This window comes from Gadus macrocephalus, chromosome 6 (genome assembly GCF_031168955.1).
Source record: "Gadus macrocephalus chromosome 6, ASM3116895v1".
Classification (NCBI taxonomy): Eukaryota; Metazoa; Chordata; class Actinopteri; order Gadiformes; family Gadidae; genus Gadus; species Gadus macrocephalus.
In genome coordinates, this window is record NC_082387.1 from 8,916,614 (window position 1) to 8,938,360 (window position 21,747).

At 46.0% G+C, this 21,747-nt stretch overlaps 1 protein-coding gene across 1 annotated transcript in view; it reads left to right on the forward strand.

Moving 5' to 3' along the window:
* The first annotated feature begins 20,616 nt into the window (after positions 1-20,616).
* The window catches only part of adamts3 (ADAM metallopeptidase with thrombospondin type 1 motif, 3), an 87,636-nt gene continuing 86,505 nt past the window's right edge, over positions 20,617-21,747 (forward strand). The window contains 2 exon segments of the mRNA XM_060053462.1: positions 20,617-21,074; positions 21,469-21,490. Of these exon segments, the coding sequence (XP_059909445.1) occupies positions 21,012-21,074; positions 21,469-21,490 (85 nt within the window). The 5' untranslated portion in view covers positions 20,617-21,011.

Genomic DNA, 21,747 nt, shown 5'->3' on the forward strand with positions numbered 1-21,747 from the left:
CCAACCACAGAGAGACATCCTCAAACTTTTCCCGGTCCCGCTTCGAGCCGATAATCATCAGCTCCGTCTTCCCAGTATTAAGCTGTAGGAAGTTTTGTGACATCCAGCCCTTCACAGCAGCCAAACAGGACTCAACCTTTTGAATCTGGGCAGAATCCCCGGAATCTACAGGAATGTAGAGCTGGGTGTCATCCGCATAGCAATGGAAACTAATTCCGAAGCCGCGGATAACGTCACCGAGGGGAAGCATATAAATTGCAAAAAGCAATGGACCAAGAACCGACCCTTGTGGTACGCCAAAGCGCAATTTACAATGCTTCGATTCTGCACCCTCATGAAGCACAAATTGGGTTCTATCTGTGAGGTACGATTCAAGCCAACCAAGAGCCGTACCCCCGATACCAACATAGTGTTCAAGATGGTGAAGAAGAGTGCTATGGTCAATCGTATCAAACGCAGCGCTCAGATCCAACATCACAAGCATTGTGCTTGTATTTTTATCCAAAGCAAGAAGGAGGTCATTTACAACTCTTGTAATAGCAGTTTCAGTTGAGTGGAAATTCCTGAACCCCGACTGGAAAGGTTCGAAGAGATTATTCCTCGTCAAATAGTCAACAATTTGCTTTGCTACAATCCTTTCCTGTACCTTAGACAAGAAGGGCAGATTCGATATAGGCCGATAGTTCCTGACTAATTCAGGATCTAGGCCAGGCTTTTTGAGTAGCGGTTTTAACACCGCAGCCTTGAAATTGGAAGGAACAATTCCTGTTGAAAACGAAAGATTCATAAGCAAGAGGATAACAGGCCCCACCGTTGGAAAAAGTTCCTTAAGAACCCTAGAAGGGAGCGGATCCAACATACAAGTTGTTGGCTTTGAGGCCTTTATCACCCTTTCAAGTTCCACCAAGGAAATCGCCTTAAACTCCAAAAGAGTTGCGTCAGAGTTCACCATCCTACTTGGCAGAACCCCATCCTGCCCCACAGGATGTGTAGGATTAGCCGCCCGGTAAGCATCAATTTCCTCTCTAATTGATTGAATCTTATTCTCAAAGAAATCCATGAATTCACCTGCCAAGATCGAGGAGCCTACGGTCTGATTCTGTTTCTGAGTGAGACTCCTCACCGTGTCAAAAAGAAATTTAGGATTATTTCTTTTCAAATTAATGATACTAGAAAAGTAGGCGTTCCTGGCGATAGTCAGCGCACCCTTATAGGTGATCAGACTATTATGCCATGCAAGATGAAAGACCTCAAGTTTAGTCGAGCGCCATTTGCGTTCAAGGATCCTGCAATTTCGCTTCAAAATGCGAGTTTCTGCATTAAACCAAGGAGCTGGTTTTTTCAATGTTCGTTTTTTAGTTACGTACAGAGCAACTGAATCAATGGCAACAGACAAGGCAATGTTGAGTTCATCAGTAAGGCACTCCACAGAACCACTATAGTTACAGAGAGGTGCAAGTGAACCAGATAACTTATCTTCCATAGCTGTAATGGTTGCAGGTGTGATGCGGCGACAGCTGAAAGTAGCTTGCTGATCGTCACAGGGGCAGGATACCACCACCTGGAAAGTGAGCAAAAAGTGGTCTGATAAAGCTGAGGTGTAGAAAGAGACCACTAGCTGCGAAATGTCAACACCGCGGGTCAGAACGAGATCCAACGTGTTTCCACCGATGTGGGTTGGTTGCTGGACGAGCTGTTTGAAGCCAAGCGTATCTGTAATGGACAGAAAAGCCCTTGTGAGGGCATCAGACGGGTTATTCACGTGAATGTTGAAATCCCCAATAAGCAAAATATTGTCTGAATATGTAGCCAAATCAGCTGCAAAGTCAGAAAACTCATCCAGAAAAACTGAATACGGTCCTGGAGGACGGTATACTACAGCTAAAACAAAAGAGTCTGGAACTCGTTTTGCTTCTCGAGGAGCTGAGGTGCAGAGCGCTAGCACCTCAAAGGATCTGAAAATATATCTATTCTTTGGCTTTAAATTAAGCTTAGAATTAGATATCAGGGCTACTCCACCACCTTTCTTAACTTCTCTAGATACTTGGGTGCTAACGTAATGGGGTGGAGTAGCTTCGTTTAAGACTAGAAACTCATCTGGTTTTAACCAGGTTTCAGAAAGCCCCAGTATGTCGATCTTTTTATCAATAATTAAATCATGGACCAAGAGCGCCTTCGATGAAAGCGACCTTATGTTCATGAACCCTATTCTGAGTACTTCCCTTTTATTATTTTCAGAGGGAGTCTGGTTAACACTCAGCTCTGAAGCGGTCAAGGGGATACCGCGGTTTCGACATACTGGTTGCGGCCCTCGTCTGCGGGTTTTACACCTCGAGACAGCGCGAGGCCGCACCACCGTACATATAGGTACAGGGTTATTTTCAGAGGGAGTCTGGTTAACACTCAGCTCTGAGGCGATCAGTGGGATCGCCAGAGTTGGACATACTGGTCGCGGCCCTCGCCTGCGGGTTTTACACCTCGAGACAGCGCGAGGCCGCACCAGCGAACATATAGGTACAACACTCTCTGAAACAAAACCAACACGCTCTGAAACAATTGGTGCAATAGATACTGGTTCAGCTAACCCATCTGCTATTCTAGACTCTGCAACGTAAACTATCATGTTGCTAGCAGGTTTGCTAAACTCCTGCAGCCCAGCGTGCTGTGAGTGGATGAGTCACGCCTGACTAAGACATCTATCTATGTTTTTTGACATAATTGAGGCGCCTAACCCAGTAGGGTGTAGGCCGTCTCTCATGAGCACACCAGGGCGACCCCACAGGGAGGGCCAGTTATCTATGAAACCAAAGCCCTGCTCTGAGCTATATAGGGCCAGCCAGCGATTTAGAGACAATAATCTACTATAACGCTCATCATTACCCTTATCGGGTAGAGGGCCAGAGAGAATTAATCGATGCCGACACATCTTTCGGCATCGATTAATGATTTGGTGCGGGTGATGATCCGGGCGGCTGAGTTCTGAATGATCTGCAGTCTGTTGATGAGTTTGGTGGGGAGTCCGGTGAGGAGGGCGTTGCAGTAGTCTATGCGTGATGTGACAAATGAGTGAACCAGGATTTCAGTGCAGGATTGGGTCGGTGATGGACGGAGTCTGGTGATGTTGCGGAGGTGGAAGAATGCAGTCCGGGTGATGTTGTGAATATGGGGTGCGAATGAGAGGGTGTTGTCCAGGATGACGCGGAGGCTCTTGACTTTGGAGGAGAAGGGTACTGGGAATCCATCGATGATTATGAGTGGAGCTGGGGTGGGTTGTGATTTGGTGAGGGTGGATTTGGAGCCGATGAGCAGGGCCTCGGTCTTGTTTCCATTGAGTTTCAGGAAGTTCCTGCTCATCCAGCTCCGGATGTCTTCCAGGCACGTGATGACATCCGTCATCACGTGCCTGGCAGCGGTGGGTTTGGTGGAGACGTAGACCTGTGTGTCGTCAGCGTAGCAGTGAAAATGGACCCCATGGTGACGGAGGAGTGTGCCCAGCAGGAGGAGGTAAGTGGTGAACAGGAGTGGACCCAAGACTGACCCCTGGGGGACACCCAGTGAGACACCTGAACACCCACACTTGTGGTTGCTTAGTTGAACAAATTGTTGACTGCCTGCGAGGTAGAATGTGAACCAGGAGAGTGCAGCACCAGTGATCCAAATGCCATATAATGTCTTAGCCAGCAACTAGTGGCATGGCCTTCATGTCACTGTGTGTGTGCGTGTTCGTGCGCTCGTGTTTTAAGAAACACAACGAGAGAATCATTAGCAACATCACAGATGTGATAGCGGTATCATCATCATTACAGGTGTGAGTCCGCCCTGCCAGCATCGTGTTATACAGCACCACAGATTCACATTTTTCAGACTATATATAACAGCATTTGGAGCCGGCCCTAGGCATAGGCAGTATAGGCAAATGCTTGGGGCGCCGTCATCCGCGGGGGGCGCCGAAAACGGGGGGAGAAAAAAAATAAAAATAAATTATATAATACTACTTTTTTTTTTTCAGTGCCATTACTACTATTATTTCGAAATATTATTTAAGCCCACAGCAACATAAAGTCATAGCAAAGGCTATTAAATAATGGAGAAGCCTTTTTTCTGGGTGCCTGCCTGGCTCGTTGCTCTGTACCTGCCCTCTGTGAGGGGGGCGGGGTCAAGAGTGTGCAGTTCAAGTGTATTAATGTTAATATTTCACACCTTAGCTTTCACATATCATTCATAGGCTATATATACATATATATTCATTTCACTGCACTTTACTGGTTTTTGCACTGTGGTTAGACTGAATTGCATTGCAATGACAATAAAGTTGAATGAATCTCATCACATTTTCATTAGTCTATATTAGTCTCATGTATAGCACACCAAGCATCTGTTTTTTTATTAAAATGTAACATGCAGTCGTCACATATACTTCTCTTCTCCCTTCAGATGCACTTTTAAAATATTTCAGTACCACCCCCAGTGACACAGCATCAGGTGCTGCTGTCCCGTCTACCTCTGCACAGCCCTAATTTTGTATTTTTTTTACACTTCAGTTGAGTGCTTGTTTAATCTCTGGTTGGAACCAAATTAGATAAACCATACTACATTTAATTGTATTTACAATAATTTGAATCTGAACTCTATTATTTTGCTTATAAATGCCTTTAGTAAACATCATGCATTTCTTTGCAGTATTTTGTGCATACTTATTGTATGAGTGATTCATTGCTTGTTACTTGGTTTGTAATACGTTTCGTGTGTTTAATTTTCTATCTAAAATCAAAGAGTCTCAAAGACAAAGCTTTGTAGCTTCTCTGAGTTTATGAACATTGGTAGTCGAATTTACTGTGCGATCCAACGGGGTAGGGGGCGCCAGCAAAAATCTTGCCTAGGGCGCCAAATTGGTCAGGGCCGGCCCTGAGTGACACAGTTATCCAAGTCTGAGTGCCCACTCACACAGCACTGAAACTTTTTCTTCCTGCTGTGGGCTCGCATTCCGTTATCCATTTACATACATCTTGCATTTATGCTTACAACATGCTGCGCAGTTTTTCTACTGATACTTTGCTTGATGCGTTTATCATGCTGTTCAAGTATACACGCCGAATGAGGAAGAATAATCAGTAAAGCCTGAAAGCAAAGTGGATTGAAGAGTTCCTTTGCTCTGGGTTTCTGGTTGACACAGAAGGAACTTATGAATTTGTAACACTCCAGTGCACATTATAGGAATATAAGTAGTGATGTGTCCTTCAAACAATTATTCTGAGAAAGGGGTCAAGGGGAGGGTGCTATTCATGCTCAGCATCCTGCAGATGAAAGGCTGCATATGATATCTGGTACTTGTTCGCTACTTGTTGGCTCGATTTCCTAAGACGGTCAGGATAAAAGTACATTTAGACTGACGTCATCCTTGCTCAGGGGAATCTGTCATACAGTGTGCACCCATCATATATATATATTATAATGCATTATATATATTTATTCTACTTCGTTTATGAATGCTTGATTCTGATTGGCTGGGAGAAGGGCATTAACCCGGCAGGTTGCCCGCTGACTTGTCGGTTGTACTTGCTGCAGTGCTGACTGAGCACAGCGTCATCAAATAGTAGATCAATACGCCACTTGTATTTTTTTCTATCACAGAAATTTCAAACATTTCAACAAGTCCAATGTAAAGATAAACCTTGTTTAAAAAAGTTTCTAAAATGTGTCGGAAATCTACCAGGGTCAGTCGATACATAGTTTTGCAAGCGAGATACAATGTAGCAACTACGTTATTAAACTAGTGATCAGATGCAGTCTTGTGTGCTTGCTATAGAAACTAATTAGCTACAGCTGAGCTAACGTTATTCACCTTAGTTGTAAACATTACAGCGTTTTGAGTTTGAGTATATCTAACTATGTACTCAAGCAGAGTATACATTTAATAAGCATGCAATACGAATAAGAAAAAGCATAATTATTAAAAAAATTGAATTATTTTATTATGTTTGCAAGCAAGAAGTAGTATAAACGAGATAATCACCTCAAGGGCCATAAACAGTTTGATATGCCTGTGGAAGGTTACCGCCCTCGACTTCATCTTGGGTGGTTAGCCGTCCACGAGCCGGGCATATCAAACTGTTTATTGCCCTGCCTACACGGCCTTTCTCAATGTCGTGGAACGCTCCGTTCACTTGCATGGGCCCTTCACTTCAACTTCCGGCAGTGAATTATATTTGATAATTCAACGTTGCTAAGTATAATTCACCGCTGTCAAGGAAGGTGGACTTTTTGCCATCTTTCGTAACACTCCGCAAGTGGTCCGGTAACTTATCATCCCCAGCGTACTCGGTTGCTAAGCGACGTCAACGTCTTTGGCAGACTATTTCTCTGCTGATCAACACTACGAATGCTGGTAACAAATAAATTGTAAAAGACACCGTGTGAAGTAATTTTTTAATTTTGGCATGTAGCCTTGTAATAAGCAGGATAATGTATAGAACGTCGCCGGTCATTATCGAAAATAAGCCCCTCCCTGTCGGGGCTTATTTTCCCGATAATGACCGACGTTCTATACCTTATCTCTTTTATATATATATATATATATATATATATATATATATGTGTATGTATATATATATTTACACACACACACACACACACACACACACACACACACACACACACACACAGTGTGAGTACCCCCCATTATTAGTATTAGAATGTGTTAAATATTTATGCACAGGGAGAGAGTACAACCATCATTATAATGCCTTTTATGTATAATGGTTTAAGTACTAATAAGTTACTTGTTATAACTATTTGGGAGGCTTAATGGTGAAGATAGCAGAGAGAGAGAGAGAGAGAGAGAGAGAGTGAGAGAGAGAGAGAGAGAGAGAGAGAGAGAGAGAGAGAGAGAGTCGTTCATCATCCAGAGGAGCTATTCCTCCACTCTCATAAACTCTTCATCTGAAAGTCTTATCTCTGCCAGTGCTGGGTTTCTGTCAACCCATGCAGACCACCGCGTTAGTTCAATACTTCTACCCGAGCTGCTTGATGCGATATGGACACCAGCGATACCAGTTGCCATCGTAGCAATTCTTAAAAACGAACGACGAGGTTGGAGGAGTAGAAGGGGGAAGAGTGGAAGTGGGTCCTCTGAGATTGCACAATGTGGGGATTGTTTCCAACCCCATGATTGTTGGGCTGAAGGAGACCGCTTGTCACTGCTAATGATATTTCTCCCTCCTACGAGCAACGCTATCATCCACGGATGTCTTCTTGTGTTTCTTCCAATGTATGCCACGTATACGTAAGAGACACCCAGACACCAAGACACAGCTTTAAACAGGAACTCTAAAGCCTTAAGCGACATACAATAAAGTAAAGTAAACTCCTCTGCACTGGCTTTTATTGAGTTGTAGTTGTGGTTAGAATAAGGGGTAGAGGTTACAATTACTTACTCATTTTATCCTATCGTCTCATTTCTTCAGTCCATCTCATGTTAATTAGCAACTTTAACTACAATGGCTTCGCAATGACCACTGTGATTTATGCACATAAATTGTACATCGCTGTAACTATTGAATGATAGCAAGGGTAAAGGGATTATTGTTGTCAGTGGAAATTATGTTCCATTTGTTTATATTTTTTGTAAAATTCAAGAAAAATAACTTTGAAGGATGAAAGCTTGTTTCATCGTCTTTATTTCTGTCCCTTCAATGCATGCTCACTTATCTAATGCTTCCTAGCCATACCTATCTATTACCTTTACACATTATAGTGGTTTGGCAGGTTTGGCAGCAGTCAGCCAGACACATTTTGTGTCTAAACTTTGTGTGAGCCTGTTGGAGAGGAAGAACCGCTGGCAACAGGAAGTCCTTTGGTACGCTGCCTGTGTTTCATCAGGCCTTCATCCGAGCTTAAAGATTTAATTTCCCCATAGTCAAAGTTCATTTGCAGCAATAATGATGGTTAACACAAAGGATATTTGAGGTATTTCATGATGATGGATGTCTTTTTGTCACTGGTGTATGTGCCGTGCGCTCTTGTGTGTGTTTTGGGACTGAGTCTATGTAAATGATCTCGATACGCCAATTTTCCCCGCCGTGGTCGTTCCTTAAGTGCTCCGCCTCCGTGTACACGTGCGGTTCTTCGGCAGTGGATCGGATTTTTTGCGGCGTTTGCCTTGCACTCACATCAGCACGCAGGAAATCGGCATGGCAGGTCGACTGTACTGCATTTCTCCAGAATAATCAATTGCCATCCCACTCCGATACCAAGTAATTTTTATGTTAGCTATTTTAAGTAATATATCTATATATACATCAAGCATGACAATGGGATGGTATGGTCATACTTTTATGAAACCCAGACTCAGAAATCGTATGAATTCAAGTAAAATCTTCTTACAGTAGGACTAATTGTATTGTCAGTCTGTGAATAAGCCCACTTTCACCCGCAAGGCAACAATGAGGAAATGACGATTGAATTTCAAGAGTGAATCCCTGGTCGGCTGCACTGAGGGTCTACTGCCTGTCCTGTGCTTTGTATCCGCCCTGGGAGTCACCACCCAGGGGGTCACGTTAGCTTCAAATACCTTCCTCGTATTGTGAAGTGAGACGTTTGCATAGCTCTTCCCTAGCAGTTATAGGAATATATATAATGTATAGTTATAGGAATAGGCAGTGACAAACAATTTGACTGTTATCCTCTGAACGACATTTTGGAGGTTTGGTCTTGCAATTTTTTCTGTTGTTTGCATAGTGCTATGCCATAGTGCAAAACATTGTAATATTGATAGAAAGAATAATTGTGATTAATAAAAAAAAATGATATTTGCTATCGGACTGGTGGCATTGTTTTTTCCGGCAAAGACTGTACAGGGCGATGTGAGCATGCTTTGTTTGTCTAGGATGCTCTTTTCAGTGGTAATTGAAATGTAGGACGAGGACTTATCTTAGCGGTCACTTCTTCACATCAATTATCCACTATAAAAGGTACTGGGATCCCTAGGGGCTTGATGATGAGTGGGTTTGTGATGGACAATGAACACTGCCCGTTCCTCGGGCCCTGCAGTGATTCATGGCATTGTTGGATGCAGGTTATTTTTCATATTTTTCAAACAAACTCCAATTCCGCGCGGCAACAGAGTGCAGCTTTGAGCTGTAAATTCTCTCCCCTGAGTCGCCAAACCTACAGCTATCCTCAATGTCAGCATGGATCTCTGCTGCTACCAAGTCGTGCAGACTCCAGGGCAAAGACTTTTAAGTGTGAATCACATCTCTAACCTCTCAGATATCTCCCGGACCATACGTAGGCAGAGCGAGAGAGAGAGAGAGAGAGAGAGAGAGAGAGAGAAAGAGTGTGAGAGAGAGAAAGAGTGTGAGAGAGAGAGTTTAAGGAGGGAGAGAGAACAAGCGAGGGGGAGAGAGCGAGCAGCATCTCAGACATGTAACGGAAATGGATGTCTCTATTGAAAGTCCTGCCCTATCTTTCAGCTCTTGCCGCTAAACCCATGTAGGTGAGTCGGTTCTCACTCGCCTCATTGGGAGCATCCCGTTCTGGGCCTTCCGTCGTGAGATGAGAACGCCTAGGTAAGTGGTGAGTTAGATGACAAAATAACCCAGCACAATCAAGGCTTGGTTTGACCATTTTGGATTTGACCATTTAATGGTATAATATAAATAAAAAAAGGGGGATTTGACCATTTTTTCATAGGGGCAAAAAAATGTCCGAGTGGCAAAAAACGCTATTACCTAGCCATCGATATTCAACTATAGAGCCATGCATGGGAGAGGGTAAGGGCCAGTGCGTACTGGCAGCTAGCAGTGAACGTTCTTCCCCGTGCACTGGGCTCTCGTTAGAACGGCCTCAACCCTCCACGGGGCTCTCCCACCCCCCACGGGATCATACGTTAATTCCTGGAACAAGCCTCGGAGGTCCAATAGATGGAGTGAGGTGTCGAACGTGGGAAATTGACCCCCAGCAAGGGCCTAACACAACACGCTACAGTTCCCACTGATTGCTAAAGGGGATCGGAGGTCTCCCCCCGTCCTGACGGATGGCGAGAACAGAAGCGGGGGAGGGCAACGGTACGGCAACGCTGTCTTACCTTAGCTCTTTAATACTTTATCAACAAGGCTCCTCCGAGTTGTTTTGGTTTTTCCCAGGAACACCCTTTCAAAGCGAGCGCTTTGCGAATAAGAAACACTAATGGGACACACATTATGGTCCTCCGCTACACGTCAACATTTCATCACAGGCTTTTTCCCTCTCGCCACTCGAAATGAAACCCCCCCTCCGCCTCACCCCCCCCCCCCCCCCCCTCCGCCTCACCCCCCCCCCCCCCCCCCCCCTCGCGCATTTCCTCCCTCATAAATCTTTCATCGTGAAAAAAGGTTGTCCGTAGTAGTCCGCTGTCACAAATATAAATCGTATCTTTAATGACTGCTGTCCTCTATGACCAACGGCGACGAGGACTAACAACATGTTTTCCATCCTTTTCTATTATTCGCTTTGCCTTTTATTAGGAATAATTCATGACACCCACAGTATATCAATGTGTTCCCGGTCTTGTGCTCTGGGAGGCAGCCCAACAAGGGGATTGTAGCGCTCAGTATCAACAACGCATGGTAGCGCTCGGCAGGCTTGAAAAATAAACCTGTGTGTGTCGATGGCTGTTTGTGGCCCTGTGTGTATGCGTGAGTGTGTGTGTGTCTGTCTGTCTGTCTGTCTGTCTGTCTGTCTGTCTGTGTGTGTGTGTGTGTGTGTGTGTGTGTGTGTGTGTGTGTGTGTGTGTGTGTGTGTGTGTGTGTGTGTGTGTGTGTGTGTGTGTGTGTGTGTGTTTTGTGGCATCCCGCCACGTGGTCCTCGGCCTGGACGGGCCCGGGGTACCGTGGAGGACGGGGTGTACCACCCCCACCCACCAGCCGGCGAGGGAGAGCAGCCCTTTCGGCACCCCAATCAGGGTGATCGGGGGACACCTGGCCGAAAGCACGGGGGCCATTTTAAAAGGAGGCACAGCACAGCACAGCACGGCTCGGGTGCAGGAAGGAAGGGCTCGTGGCAGCGAGAGAGCCTAGAGGCCCACGGAGGCCCTAGAGACCGAGTCTCCGTCATTGTTGGTTTGTTAAGTTGGTTGTGAATAAACGCCTGAAATGGCCAAAACCCCTAAGCCAAGCGAGTTCTGTCCGTGGAACCCGGTCCAACCGAGGACCGGGTTACCACACATGGTGGAGAATGCAGGCACGAAGATCCCACTACGACCCCCCGCAAGAGACGCTGCTGCCGCCGCAAGAGACGCTGCTGCCGCCGCAAGAGACGCCGCCGCCGCCGCAAGGGACGCCGCCGCCACCGCAAGGGACGCCGCCGCCGCCGCCGCCGCAAGGGACGTCGCCGCCGCCGCAAGGGACGTCGCCGCCGCCGCAAGGGACGTCGCCGCCGCCGCAAGGGACGCCGCCGCAAGGGACGCCGCCGCCGCAGCGGGAGAGAAGGCCGCAGCGCAAGGCCGGGACGGGGCTGCGCCGCCGGCCGGCGCGGACGTGGGGACGGGTCGGCCCTGTATGCTGGCGACCTGCTGGGCGCAGGGAACATCTGGTAGTCCGACCATCCCGGTGCGGGTGATGAACCAGGACACGCAGGCCCTCCTGGACACCGGCAGTGCAGTTACCCTCCTTCGCCCCGACCTGGCAGGTGGGAAGGCAGGGGAGCCGATGGAGGTGGCCTGCGTCCACGGGGACACCCGGACCTACCCCACGTGTCACGTGGTTGTCCGCACCACACACGGTGTGTTTACGATCCGGGCGGGGATTGTCCCCCACCTACCGGCCCCCGTGGTAATCGGGAGGGACTGTCCGACTTTCCGCCGGTGGTGGGACCCGGTCCTAGAGTCCCGGGGCAGGAGAGATGCGGTCGCCGCCGCGGCAGGAGAGGCAGCTGCCGCCGGCGCAGCGGGAGACGAAGCGGCGGGAGACGAAGCGGCGGGAGACGAGGCGGCGGGAGACGAGGTAGCCGGAGACGAGGTAGCCGGAGACGAGGTAGCCGGAGACGAGGTAGCCGGAGACGACGCTGCCGGAGACGACGCTGCCGGAGACGACGCTGCCGGAGACGACGCGGCCGGAGACGACGCAGCCGGCGCCGCAGGAGACACCCGGCCCCGGCGAGACACCATCCTGGGCGGGTCCCTCGGCTACCTGGGGCTTGGACAAAGGGTGGAGGAGTGTGGCATCCCGCCACGTGGTCCTCGGCCTGGACGGGCCCGGGGTACCGTGGAGGACGGGGTGTACCACCCCCACCCACCAGCCGGCGAGGGAGAGCAGCCCTTTCGGCACCCCAATCAGGGTGATTGGGGGACACCTGGCCGAAAGCACGGGGGCCATTTTAAAAGGAGGCACAGCACAGCACAGCACGGCTCGGGTGCAGGAAGGAAGGGCTCGTGGCAGCGAGAGAGCCTAGAGGCCCACGGAGGCCCTAGAGACCGAGTCTCCGTCATTGTTGGTTTGTTAAGTTGGTTGTGAATAAACGCCTGAAATGGCCAAAACCCCTAAGCCAAGCGAGTTCTGTCCGTGGAACCCGGTCCAACCGAGGACCGGGTTACCACAGTTTTGTGTGTGTGTGTGTGTGTGTGTGTGTGTGTGTGTGTGTGTGTGTGTGTGTGTGTGTGTGTGTGTGTGTGTGTGTGTGTGTGTGTGTGTGTGTGTGAGGGAGCACTAAGGTGAGGGGGCCATCAGGTGAGGGGGCCATCAGGTGAGGGGGCCATCAGGTGAGGGGACCCTCAGGTGGGGGGGCCCTCAGGTGAGAAGTGGGTGGTGGGTCCGGTGGACTTCCTCATTCTCTCCTTTCATGGGTTTTTATTGTAGGAGGTATTAAAAACAACCTGGTCTCACAGGAATCCGTGAAATGACTACGGACGAATAACTCGAAATCCGTGGACCCATCGCGGAAACACGCCGATTTCCGTGATGTGGCCACGGAATTCGCTCCAATGCAAGTTAATGACGCTGATGTTCCGTGGCTCACACACGGATCCCCGTTTCAACGAGCGAGTCGACCACGGGGGCTTAACTCAAAACCCGGGGTGGTCTCACTGAAACACTTAAATTGTCCTTGTTGTGTCCACGGAAGTTGCTCCAATGCAAGTAAATGACAATGATATGGCACACACACAGATTCCCGTTTCAATCTGTGTGTGTGCTCCCGTTTCAATCTGTGTGTGTGCCACATTTGACCACAGCGGGGGCTTAACTCAAAATCTGTGGTGGTCTGACGGAATCACTTCAATTGTCCTTGATGTGGCCACGGAATTTGCTCCAATGCAAGTAAATGACTGTTATTCCGTGGCTCACACACGGATATCGGCGTGTTTCCGTGATGTGGCCACGGATTTCAAGTTAAGCGTCCGACCGTAGTAATTTCACGGATACCATGTTGCAACAAAAATATATTAACCACTACTCTTGACCAGGAAATATCGCTATTTTTTAAGGTTTTGCTCCAGTGTCCTGGAGTGACATTGTATTCCTTTGAAATAAATCATTAAAAGAAAAACACACAATGAAAGGAAGTGTAATCTATTATTTATTTATTTCACTTTATTCCAGTGTCCTGGAGCTCCTTTGTAGTGGGTCTCACAAAGCAAATGTTAGATTAATACCAAAGTTGTAAAGCTTGATGGAAGAACAGCTCAGATTCGTGGATGAGGCCTCTTCTCTTCCTTTTGCTTTGAAATAGTTTCAAGTCAGGGGGGACGGGATCTGAAGGCGCGCACTACCATGAACGGGTCTCGATGGGGGACCCCCGGACCCGGAGAACATCACCGAGCGTTATTTGACTTACCATTGATCGGAGAGAAATGCTGTCATGGCTCAATCTTTCCAAAATGAAAAGAGACATGTCAGCAAACCAAAAGCACAGATCCCAAATAGCTATTTCCCGGTCGGTTTGTTTGTCCCATGTATGCAGGTCATTTGCACTTGCCATTAGGGAATTGCACTTGTTCTTCCATAATTGCTAACAAAAGGACTGTTAACTAAAATGATAGCATCATCTTCCCATTGTCAGTATCCCTTCTTGGCCAACAGTGAACCCAAAGCCAGCAATGTTAACCCAAACATGCCCTGTAGACAGAGACAAAGGGACTTGAAGCCCAACCTGTGTATTAGACTGGCCACTATAGAAAAAAAGAATTATTCTGAAACCCCCATCTAGTTTCTCTGTGTCTGGACGAATAGCTCTGCAACAAAACAGGAAACCCTTCGTAGCCCCAGCTCCCTCGTAGATTCCAATGCTCTGTGTGTGTATGTGTGTGTAGGTGTGTGTGTTTGTGTGTGTTTGTGTTTGTGTTTGTGTGTGTGTGTGTGTGTGTGTGTGTGCGCGTGTGTCTGTGCGTGTGTCTACGTGTGTGTGTGTGTGTGTGTGTGTGTGTGTGTGTGTGCCTGTGTGTCTGTGTGCATGTGTGTGTGTCTGTGTGAGTGTGTCTGTGTCTGTGTCTGTGTGTGTGTGTTTGCATTATCCATGTCTTACAAAGAAGAATAGAGAATCAATTATGTTATGTGAATGTATTCCTGAACATTTCAAGGCCTGTCTATTATTTGTTAATGAGTTTCTGTGGTGCTGTTATTTCGCATGGTGAAATGTATACCGTGCGTCTGTAGCATAGATAACCTATCTTTGAAAGACAGTTTAGACATACATTGTCGCAGGCATCCAAACGACACACAAGCACACACACACACACACACACACACACACACACACACACACACACACACACACACACACACACAAACACAAACACAAACACACACAAACACACACACCTACACACACATACACACACAGAGCATTGGAATCTACGAGGGAGCTGGGGCTACGAAGGGTTTCCTGTTTTGTTGCAGAGCTATTCGTCCAGACACAGAGAAACTAGATGGGGGTTTCAGAATAATTCTTTTTTTCTATAGTCACTGTAGCTTTTTATGTTAAATGGCATCATTATATCTAATGATGCAATCATTACAAATTGCCTTTTAACTAATGAATATGCAGAACACTGAATTTGTTTACCTTTACGTGAGACAACAGATATAAAAAAATACACATTTAATTTTTCTTAAAGATAGATTATTGAATGCATAACTGCATGTGCTAGCAGGGGCGTATGCCACATGTGCAGAGTAATGGTGCAGTCAGCAGGAACAGCTATTGTCGTAACAGCAGTCGTTGGCACAGAATTAAGATGGAATTGATTAACCCTGCCCCCCCCCCCCCCCCCCCCAACAAACACAAACACACACACGCACACAAACACACACACACACACACACACACCCACACACACACACACACACAAACACACACACTGCTCCCCACACCGTTGTTGTGTCGGTGGAGGACCCCCTCCTCGTTATCGTTAGTCAGACTAGCCTCTTTCTTCTCCTTTTTTTTGCAGAAAGCTAAGCAGCCATCAGAAAGAGCTACGTGGCTTACTTCTAACTCGGCATGGGGTTCACTCTTTCATCGTCCATACAATTAGGGTCAGGTTTATGGGTGTTTGAGGCCAGCAGAGAACTGTTTGAGTAAGCTCATGAGCCTGGGCAGGGAGGGAAAAGTGCAGACTCGACTGACAATTAATCATTGTTCTACCGAGTGCTTACGCTCTAAAGTAAGGGGGATTTCACTTAAACCGACAGCGTATTGACGGGAATAACATAATAATGTAACCTAATAACTGACATCGACTTACCTCCTGTTCAGCTTGCCTCTGTGCCTTATTCTACGGGAACAGATTCTATAGACTGTTAGTCGTCATAGAACTGTAATGACATACATTTAAAAATAAATGCAAATTAAAAAGCTCTTTACACTTTCAGAATTGTTCATGCTCACGTCAGTAACAGTTTCATTGTTCATGAACGAACTAGAAAAAGTACAATTTCATAAGAAATGTTGGTGTGCTTCCTGCTTTTAATAAAGTTGTTAGAACCTGGTATATTGAAAATGTACAGTCGAGCGACGTGAAGTAGTACTGCATTTTTATGTAGGGTGTGATGTGTTGCCTCCCAGGTGTTTTTGATGACTGCTAGGGTGTTAGCTAGTGCTGGATGCTTGCGTTTGGTGTTTCGCCTGGTTTCTATGGTGTTCAGGTATCTTTGGTACGATCGGGGTGGTTGTTTGGATGTCCCAGGTGGTTGCTAAGGTGATCCTGGTCTTTGTAATGGTTGTTCTAGGTGTTCTCTAGGGTGTTCAAGTTGGTTATAGGGAGTAAAGTAAGTGTCAATACTTTTCAAAAATGATAAATAGTATACATGTTTTGAGACATTCCATAAAAGTTTAGATATACACAAAAAGTATGAAGGAGGAATTTGGGAAGAGTTATAGGAGGGGCAGTAAAGAGCCCTTGGGGAGAGCTGGTGAAGAAACCAAGAAGAAGAGGAAAGACCAAGAAGCTGGTGGTGGATTACCAATGGAGCAAGCAGAGGTACCAGCTCCCGACGGCTTCCAAGAGGAAGCGGTAGAGATGGACCCAAGTTCCTGGGAGTGAACAAACATGGCCAATAAACTGGACCGGAGGCCCTGTGCAGGACGAGAGCAAGATGTTCCTGCTCAGGAGGTCCAGCGCCTTTCATGCGTAGAAGAACGCCGCCTTTAAAAAGCTGCTGCCGATCTTAAACCAGCCAGCCAGTGTCCTCTCATTGCAATTTATTGTTGGAGGAGGTGACACCAACACATGTGATGCCAACAGACTGAACACGATTGTCTGCTGTAGAGGACTGCTAGCTCTGTAGCTGGAGCTGAACTGGACCATCTGGTGTTGGTTGCAGAGGGGATGATGAGTTAGAGAGGCTGGACGCTACCCCTTTCCATCCCCGAAATGGTGAGTTAGCAAAGATAAGGAGCACATTCAGCCCCAGACTCATCCCTACTTGGCCCGCCACAAAGCCAGTCCATTGTGCCAGTAGACGTCAGGCTCCACAACCGAGGCTTGACCCCCCCATGAGAACTGTCTGTGACTTACTTCTCACCCTTAACTACTGCATCCTGCATGGAGTCCTGCGCACATGCGCATTGACTCATATACTCAAATACTTATAAGATTATAAATGAATATATGATCATGTATTAATTTATAATCGTGTATGCATTTGATAAATACAGATTGATAGGTTAGGTTAACCCTATTCAGATTTATTGACGGAATTTTCTGCGTTCCCTAATTTACTGTTTCAGAGATTCAGTGCAGACGGGCAAGCCGCTCAGTGTATTACTTATTTACTTCACTTACTTATTTATATATTTGTATTCTCATTCTTGAATGTACCTCTACTGTGTTTTATGTGCATGCTGTTGCTGCCATGACACATGGCATAACACAGCTGATCTTAGCGTTTTTTATTTATGCTTTTGTCTTTTTTCAGCGGTTAAAGATCAACATCATGTCGTTGCACCGTGGGGCCAACGGTTGCCAAACTGTTCAATGGAAGTAGTACGTGGACAGAGTTTGAAGCCTTAAAAAAAACAAAAACAATAACAAAGAAATAAAATAAATAATCGTAGTGTTGACCGGAGGCGAGGATCTGTCTTCCACTCTGAACCAGACAGGCGATGGTTTCTAATATGTCCCTTTGCCTCCCCCCCTCCTCGATGCGTTGGAATGTCCCCTTTCTCTTTCTGCACCCAGTCATTTTATTGCCATGTTCTCTGTTATTGCTGGCATCCGGGGAGGACCCCACTGCTGACCCCATGCAGCGGGGGAAGGGGGCTGATGATGGGTGGTGGGGGGGGGGGGGGGGGGGGTCACTCCCGCCTCGCAGCACAATGTCATCCCCGACATAACTTTGCTGTTAAGACGTCACAGAGTCATTGTGGCCCCGGACATTTTCTCCTTCTTTTTTTTTTTTTTCTGGTGTGCAGACAAAGCTTGAAAGAGAGAAAGGCCAACAATTGAGATGCCTTCCCTGAATTGCCTCGACCGCGGCTCTTTTATAATGCCGGGGTGGGGGTCAGCTTTGTCCCAATGCTGGGATGGGTGTCGTTTTTAGAAAAGCAACTTTCAAAGCACATACCTCTGTCTTGTAATTAGGTTGTTAGCCCCTCCTCTGGTCGGGCACCATGACGTCTCCATTATCATTGCAGTCAATGAGTCATTGTTTTTTTATGCATTCAATTAAGCGCTATTATGTCTATTAAGTCTGAATTATAAGTGTCCGTTCAACTGTGATTACAGAAACCAACAAGACCAAGGAAATGACCATATTTTAACGGATTTGGATATTATGAATCGACTTCAACAATTAAACCTTTGGTCCTCATTTATTGAGGCATATCTGTTAAAAAAAACCTCGGAGCTCAGTTTAAAATCTGATCTGCTGGTCTGCATTAAATGTCAATCTACCACATTTTGGTCTTTGTTACAATGTGTGCTTGAATAATTAAAGTGAAAACGGCAAATACAATTTTTATTGAATCAAACACAGGGGGTCTGAACAGCAGGAATCGACGAAGAAAATAAACATATTTTATTCCCATGAAAGAAACGAGTCTTCAGCAAGTTAATTTGGAGAAACCTTTCTCTAAACCCCATTCTGTGATGTGGATAGATACCACAGCAGGAATGTAATCTGTCTTCCAAGCCCCCCCTATCCCCTTCCTATTAAAGATTTTATTTTTCACATTTTGAATGAATAATTTATACAAAGGAATGGGGAGAATCACTATAACTATGCATGGGTCAAAGTTCCTCGCCATTTTCTGAACCAAGAGACAGCTTGCCTCAGCTAACCATGTGAAGAAGAAGAAATAAAGCAAAGAGATTTTCTCTTGTCTTTCCTTTCCCTTCTCTCTGGCCACCACATCCACAGGGATTCTGCTCTGTAGGCCTTCTTTCAGCTTGTATTAAGTGATTCATTGCCAATTAAAACAGCGTCTGATTTGGCGGCGATCGCTGCTAGTGAGGAAAACCAGATGTTCCTAACTGGACAGTGGATGAAGCCCGCAAGAGGAGCTTTTTTTTTTTTTCTTTCTCTTGGAGGGTCAAGGAGGAACAGGATGTCGAAAAAACTAACAAAGCAGCAAACCTTGACAATCAACAAATGCGCCCCCCCCCCCCCCCCCCCCACCATGCACCCAGTTCCTCTCCCGTTCCTGCATGTTTAGTACTCTATCTCTCCATCGCTCTGTCCCTGACCGCCCCCCCCACCGCAACTTACACCCCCCCCCCTCCCTTTTCCTTCTTCTCCTTCTCTTGTCTCCTGTTTTCACATGGTCTCCAAACGCCCATGTCCTTCTTTCACTCTCTACGGGTCTCCTTTTCTCATGGAGGTGTTGGCCCATGAGGACTGCAGATGTGTCACTTTAATCAGGCTCCCTGCAGGCATCTCACCCCTCTTAAGCCGACTGGCCGTAACACAGCCCCCTCGCCGCAATGATGGACTCTTTTAATTACGCACAAAAGAAAAACGATATAATGCAAACAGAGATGTACAATTAAAACAAAATTATTATTTTTATATTTGAACCAAACACTTCAATGATGTCAGTAGGATAACAGTGACTGTGATATATATATATATAGAGAGAGAGAGAGAGAGAGAGAGAGAGAGAGAGAGAGAGAGAGAGAGAGAGAGACGGAGACGGAGAGGGAGAGGGAGAGGGAGAGAAAGAGGGAGAGAGAGAGAGACGAGTGCTTTGACACAGTGATCTAACTGCCCTTTGGTTTTGGCCTGTAAAAGCAGTGATATACGATCATGTGTCGTCCATGTGTGATCCAGCTAATGACCTCATAGGAATCCAAATAATGCCATTAGGATCCTCCATATAGTACCAAATCATGGAAGGGGAGGAATTGACTTGTACATTGTGGATATGTGCTCCATAGCTCAAGGTGGTTATTTTCAATTCAATTCAATCTCAATCAATTCTTTATTTTTTGCTCAATAACAGATGTGGTGCCCGGATAAAGGAATGCTCTCATGGCCAACCAGTAGCACAAAGAAGCCAAACAACATATGTCTTCAGGTTTAGCTACATTGTCTGTCGTTTATCACCTTGTCAAAAATAGCTGTTTGTGATTTCAGTAGCTGCCTCAGCATTCATGTATTTGCTTGTAAAAATTATAAACAAACTTGCCAAACTAGACCTTACCGTTTGTGTTTTAGTGATAATGACCCTCTTCAAGTCTCTTAAGAAAGGTTTGTGGTGACAATTAATATTGCAGACTCATTAGCTCCAGCACAATCGGGATAAAATTATACAGGTCAAGTTTTGAAGTCGTTAATTATTTCATCATAATCATCGACGTTTTTCTGCGGTATTCGTTCGTCTTTTATTCTATTTTTGCAAAAATGTGGTAATTTATGAGAAGGACTAGATTTTTTCCTGGAAGGCAAATAAAATATAGCCTATACATTATAAAATATAAGTCAAAAGTCATACCGAACACAGCATGACTCGATATCAACGATGAAAAATATCGGCGTAAACCACGGGACAGCTATTGCGCTCTGACTTCTCCAGAAGTGAATGAGTTCTACCCGTTCTACCGGCAGGAGTTTCCCTGAATCCCCCCCCCCCCCCCCCCCACACCCCTCGCCCCCCGCCCTTCTGCTTGTCTGCCCACACACCATGTGTTCATGAGGAAGAGGGAAGTTTGTGACGTGGGGCAGGGCTTGTCTGCCGTTTATTAGTCAGAGAGCAAGGAACCAGGTTGCAAGAGCTCACTACTACTACCCACTCTGTCGGGTCAGAGAGAGCTCCCGGGACGAGGGATGTTTTTATACTACAAAACGTTCTAGTAGAGAGACAGTGAACAGAAACACAGACCGGGGTGTCGCAGCTGTATTTCCTGTTGTAATTAAAACTTTTTTAACTTTTTTAAAGGCCAGTTGCATTTCAACTGAAGTTGATGACTTGGGTAAAGCGCTATCAATTTTCCGTAGCCCATTTCGATAAGTGTGACAAGAGTTTGTCTCTTATTTTTATTTTTTTTAAAAAACTTTTGGAAAGTAGGATTTTTCCACAATTCTGTGCATTTTACTAGACTCGTGATGGTTTTCCTATCACTTACGTTACTTTTAGGACTTTTAGCTAGTTTGACTTCAGCTGAAAAGGTAAGGAACTACATCGCTGTTGGGCTATTTATATGTAGTGTGAAAAAGGGAAATTTGTCTTATCACAAAAGTTGCCGCGCAGTTGACTCGTAAGTGAAACGTGCGCTTGTGTCCACTACACATGCATAACAAGCCTTCTGTTCTGCATGCTATGCTTTAAGCTACTGTTATACATCTGCATGCTCCTCTGTTTTTTTCAAAAACATCTTATATTGCACTGGTAAAGTTTTTGGTCTGTTACATAACAAATGGCAGGGAGAAGCGATCAAAATTGGTAAACAGCATACAGTAAACCAGTAACACCTTTTCTTATGATATGATATAATATAATATAATATAATATGATATAATATAATATAATATAATGTATTAATATTGTTATTTTTTCTCACAGGCTGGTGAAGTAGAACGAGAGGGTGAGTGTTTATTTTTGAAATACTAGAAGGAAAAAGTCTGGCTGCTGAAATAACAGGATATCTCGGGTGCATTAAGATATATGTGGTAGTGGGGAGTTTGTATGTGGGACACTGTAGGACTCTGTAACCCTCCACACCACACACACACACACACACACACACACACACACACACACACACACACACACACACACACACACACACACACACACAGCAAACACAAACATATCCCAGGACACACACACACACACGCACAC